We start from the raw sequence: 5,554 nt of genomic DNA, 5'->3' as shown, positions 1-5,554 counted from the left end.
TCGAAAGGCTTCTGCAATCAGCAGAACTCCTCAATTCACCGATTACAGCCCCATTTTACATAACCGTAAAAGTGATATTGGCAGAGCAGCGTATTCGTTCAAAAGGCGCCAACAGGTGGCGCGAAGCGCGCTTCGCGCGGATCCGGGCTGCAGACTGTCTAGTACTGGAGAAATTAGCGTTTGGATGCGCATTGTGAGCCTTTAAAATAATAACATTTATGAGTGATACAGTACATTGTGTGACACAGTTCTGAGTGATACATATGTTACATCATAGCTTTACACACTGTTACAGGACTGTGACATGAATCTATGTGAATTATTATTATTATTCTGTACATCGGTAATCGGCGAGCTATAGCGGCTGTTTAATCTGCTGTCGGCACTCGTGTAAAACAACTATTTTTAGGTATTATTTTTATACTATTTTAAGGTATATATGATGACTCTAAAAAGCTAAAACTACTTTCACAGATTGTCCTTGAAAAAAACATGTCATTGAAACGTCCTTGAAAAAATAATTCACCCTTTTGTGGGAACCATGTAGCAGTGGTTGTCATAGTAGTTGGTAGTAGTGTATATTGTGTAACAGTAATTGCAGTTGAACTAGTTCCTCTGCTTTTCTCTCTTACAACTACATGCGTCATTATTCCCGAGACTCTAACAGCTTTTCTGCTAAAATTCTATTGTAGCATAAGTCAATGTAAGTGTGTAGGTATTTGATGAATCATTCATGAATCATCATTTTGGAAATCAATTAATCACAGTTATTCAATTACTTCAAACGTGTGGGATCACTAAAGCAATAACTCAAGTCTCTATTTGGTATCACACCATCACTGCACATTTATTCATACAAACAGATCAGCCATACAATAAACGTTCAATATCGAGACTGAAAATGTGAAGATTATTAATTGTCATGAAAGGGGAAGCTAACTCAATCAACGAGTTCCAAGTCGAACAATCTGTAATGATGCAGAATTAACGCAGGATGCAACGGCAACGTGAATAGAGAGCAATGGATCAGCAATATATGCTCGGGAGGGGACAGCAGTTTGTGACAACAAACTATAGGCGTTTATTTTATGTTACGAGAGGTGAGTGAGTTAGAGGATTCCCAGCTTCTTCTCCATCATCAGATATGGGTCAAGCATCATCTCAGCATCTGCAGGATCTGCAACACAAAAGCTGCGTGAGACAAAAACCCTAATCGCTCTCACGCTCACTCGAGTTCAGATTTGTGTGTCAATCGTGTGTTGATGTATGCCGGTCCTTGACCTCAGGGGCAGGGAATACTGTATTTAATCTTTGAACCTGCTATAGTACCTTTAGATTGCCCCCTTACGTGATACAGGAATACTGTTACATTATATTATATGAAGCCATTAAGATGAGATGATGGTAAAGATGTTACAGAGATTGAGACTCACTGTTAAGGACGTCATCCCACGTGATAACATCATCTCTTGCTAGCACTGTGTCCAGCATTAAATTTGAACTGGATATACAAGGCAATCTCCGAATCTAGAAGAAAAAGACATAACATTACAGACTATACTTATATGAAAACATGTTTACATAACATTTCTGTTAATAGCATTTGTAACGCATCATCAAATAACAATGCTAACTGTAACAACGCACAATATCAGGGATAGCATTCCATCCAGCTAGATAATATAAACAACCTGCTGATTGTTTTCCATGCTATTGCCACAACACACTATCCCACCTGCTAGAGCAGCTGTTGCTACTGCCTCTTTTCCAAATACCACTACTAACACAATTATTACCATGCTGCAATATGTATGAAGTCAAGTAGGCTAATTACTAGATTCAAACATTGTTTGTTTGCCTTTTCAGAGGAACTAAAACCAGTGGTCCAATCCTAGTTTAGCACTCCAGATTAGTTTAGCACATATACAAACTATATATACCGAGGTCCCAAACTGTTATTGTGCAGAAGTAGCTTTAGACCGTGCTGTAAGGCGTCAGTAGTGGACGCTGTCATCAAGTGTGCTCATTTGACAACATTCGCATTGTCAACTTGGGGACAATGGCAGACATGCACAACACTTGACATGCACATGCACTTGACATGCACATGCACTTGACATGCACAGGCCTTTGTTCAAGATGTGGCACATTACTTACGCTGGTAAGGGAAGGTGCCCACTACCTGGATGAACCCTGTTGGAACTAACCTTGCTGGCTGCCCTTATTTCCATCTGTAGTCTCAGCGGTGCATGCATACCCTGTGTTCTTCTGAGCATGTTCAAGTCGATGTGATTCGCTGGCTCGCGATGCTAAAACAAAAACATAGCGGCAGATTATGGTACCATATGTTTAGCATTTATGGTTATTTGGGATACGGGAATATATTATAGAGAGTGGATTCAAATCAGCTTAGTATAATAAGATAATTGATAATAATAGATTTAAATAGCGTAGTAGTTTTAAATAGATTAACAGCACTGCGCACGATCAGTGAACGCAGTGACTGGCTCGTACAGCGCATGTCTGTGACGTTGGAAAGCGGAGCAGTACCAGTGGTTCACCACAGCACATGTCTGTGACGTGTCTGACTAGTCGCGACGTCAGAGAACCATAGCGCATGCGCGGGAGAACAACGGTCAGTCATGACGACGCGACGGGGAAAGAGACAAATAAAACGTTTGGTAGTCTCATCCCCGCTGGGTGCATTCCAAAGAAACATGTCGGCCCACACCTCACATCAGCCCCTCATCCTAACTTTAGCTAAAGCGCACCGTGCGACCTTCTCCTGTCTCATAAATCCCCGTTGCCCGTGTACTTCAAATTAGAGCGACAAAACGATTAGGCGCTCTCATTGTCACAAAGAATAAATGACCACTGGGCAAGTGTAGTTACGCCCAGTTACGCCTGTTTGAAGCCCTTAGAAAAATCTTCCCTTAGAAAAAACTCCACTTTTCTCTCTTAGAACTAGAACTACTTCATACGTGTTGTGCAGCTGACACTTATACTCGCGGTTGTAGCCACATAGTCATCTACACCAAGTAGCATCTTTACGTGATCTCTCTAACTACTTGTACGACTAGGACGTAAATTGTGTGCACGCGAATAAAGATTATAAGTAGTGTTTTCATTCCTCTATCTCGTGTTTAATTTACTCGTCTTGCGCCGCACCGGACACATCGAAACATCGGCTGACAATTCTTTCGAACAGGCAACGTTTACGCCAGCACGATAGCGAACAGGTTATAACACAGTGCAAGGACAATAACACCGCAAGTAGATATAAAAGACAATACCTAGGGTAGAATCACTCTACAATAGTTATGGCAATTATGTAATTTCTTTCAAATAGCTTCCAAGAACTCAACTTGTGCTGGAACAGTTTATGGCCTATATGTAGCCATTTTACATTTGCTAGCATATCTAGTAGAAATGTTTTAGATATAACGGCGTATTGTAATGCATATATGTAAACATTTCCATGCCCAATATGAAAACAGAAGCACATATGGTATGTGCTCAGCTAAATTTAGCCAATTTTCACCTGATGTACACTATTTTTAACCTATTTGCTTATTCGTTTATTATTCAGTTATTTGCATTTACTATCGTGACTGTCGACGAATCGTACAAGGCAACATTGTGATGAAGTGGTGTTACTCACCATTTTCTCGGTAGACTCGAGGGGATGTGCCGGAGCAATCTTTTCCTTGGCACTCTGTAAACTGTTAGACACACAATAGATTGATACACATTCATTGTGATCTCTACCAATGGATAAAATCATTTTAAAGTTTAAATTAATTCCAGAATTTCTACATGTTATAGAATGTGGTTAAAAATAAGAATCGCACTCAAACCACATTAAAGTATTCACATGAGGTTAATTCTGAGTCACTGCTATTATACTTGCATGATACTGTGTGTGTGGCAAGACATTTACAACTTTTTTGTAAAATGTTATTATTTCTAGCTATGTGTACGCATTTTTATTATACATTACCCATAGAGCATCCGGTTAGGAACACCATAGCTCCCTTCCGGGATGGTGACCTTTCCTTCAGGGACTGGCGTCCTATCAAAGACTGTGGAACTCTACAAGAAGAAAATAAGTCTTCTAAACTGCGAGCATTGTTTAGCACTGCAAGTAGAATCAAATCAATAACATCACAGTGCATTGTAACATGAGTTTGTACTCACAGGCACTTGAAGCGTATAATAAAATATAATGCTAAATAAATACGAAATCTATTTACTACCAAATTCTTAATGTTTCTATACTCTCTTTCACCTAGTATTATTGATTGCCGACAGTTTCCTGTAAATTCCGTCCAAATTCTATGTCCAACAAACACCAGCGCTGCGGCGCAAGAATGAGGTCACGAAGAGCGCCGGTGGATGTTTCCTGATTCTGACAGCCATTTACATTTACTGGGCAAGGTTCGCGAAAGCGAGAATTTCGTCAGTCTTTGTGTGATTTCGCGTGACACAGCTCTGTTACGAACAGAGACAGTATGTTTTTATAACAAGTGAACACTGTTCTTGAAAGAGAAACAAAGATGGAAGCTGTTGGATGTGTATTCGTGCTGTGAAAGTGTGAAATCAAGCGAGCGTCGAGCAAATTTTGCGATCCCGCTTTCCTACCTGCTAGTGCTAGTGCTATATATATGTGTCAGTGTGCACACTGCAGCCGCGTGAGGAATGGCGGCAATCAGTGTTTGTTGCACATAGGATTTGGACTAAATTTACAGGAAACTGTCGGCAATAATAGGTGAAAGAGAGTAGAGAAACATTAAGAATTTGGTAGTAAATAGATTTCGTATTTATTTAGCATTATATTTTATTGTCAAATTGAAACGCTTCAAGTGCCTGTGTTTGTACTGACCGTGAGATGTTTGCAAGCTTAAATGCTGATATATTCTCTACTAATGCACCATCTTTACATACATAAATCAAATCCATAAACAAGTAGGCCTACGACTCAGAAAAACGTGTACACTGAACCACAGGCCCTTGGACTCTGGAGGCTCAAGTTTCGAAAAATTATAAGTCTATATTAAGAGCGAAGCAGAGTCTATATTAAGCGAAGACTATATTAACCGCTTCGCTCTTAATATAGACTTATAATTTTTCGAAACTTGAGCCTCCAAGGGCCTGTGACTGAACCAAACATGCACAAAATGTCAAGTCATGTCTTTGTAAAACTACAGTCAGTGTCGGCAGTGGAAGAACAAATCAGCCCAGTCGGGTCTTCAACGCTCAATCTCTCTAATGAGCATAGACAGGACAATAGCGATCAGTTGCAGCACTATCTCACCGTTTTTCTTAATAGAAATATAGCAATAATATATTAATTTTTAAGAAATAATAACATGAATATACGACACATCAAAACAACACTCACCATTTTCAATCACTAGTGATGTAGCCAGCGTCCTCCAGCGGGAGAAATTACGAGCATTTTAAAAGCAGGTGTCAATAATAATAGATTATTATTCTATTAATCTACTATTACTGCCAATAGACTATTATTCGATTAATCTATTATTACTACTAA

At 39.6% G+C, this 5,554-nt stretch overlaps 1 protein-coding gene across 2 annotated transcripts; it reads right to left on the bottom strand.

Moving 5' to 3' along the window:
* Nucleotides 1-817: 817 nt before the first annotated feature.
* On the bottom strand, nucleotides 818-5,445 carry LOC106820338 (proteasome maturation protein-like). 2 transcript variants are annotated; one of them, XM_014824874.1, is made up of 6 exons: nucleotides 5,402-5,445; nucleotides 4,001-4,092; nucleotides 3,662-3,722; nucleotides 2,208-2,309; nucleotides 1,434-1,527; nucleotides 818-1,177 (listed from the first exon to the last, which is right to left on the bottom strand). In XM_014824874.1, exons 1-6 carry the CDS (start codon nucleotides 5,402-5,404, stop codon nucleotides 1,110-1,112), a joined length of 420 nt encoding a protein of 139 aa, XP_014680360.1. In that variant the 5' UTR covers nucleotides 5,405-5,445; the 3' UTR covers nucleotides 818-1,109. The 2 variants fall into 2 exon arrangements, with proteins under 2 accessions (XP_014680360.1, XP_014680353.1); XM_014824867.1 differs by lacking the exon at nucleotides 5,402-5,445 and adding an exon at nucleotides 4,945-4,974.
* Between the last annotated feature and the right edge of the window lie 109 nt (nucleotides 5,446-5,554).

Source organism: Priapulus caudatus, unplaced genomic scaffold, assembly GCF_000485595.1.
Source record: "Priapulus caudatus unplaced genomic scaffold, Priapulus_caudatus-5.0.1 Scaffold41, whole genome shotgun sequence".
NCBI classification, from domain to species: Eukaryota; Metazoa; Priapulida; class Priapulimorpha; order Priapulimorphida; family Priapulidae; genus Priapulus; species Priapulus caudatus.
The sequence above is the reverse complement of the archived record's forward strand: the minus strand, read 5'-3'. Positions and strand labels throughout refer to the sequence as shown.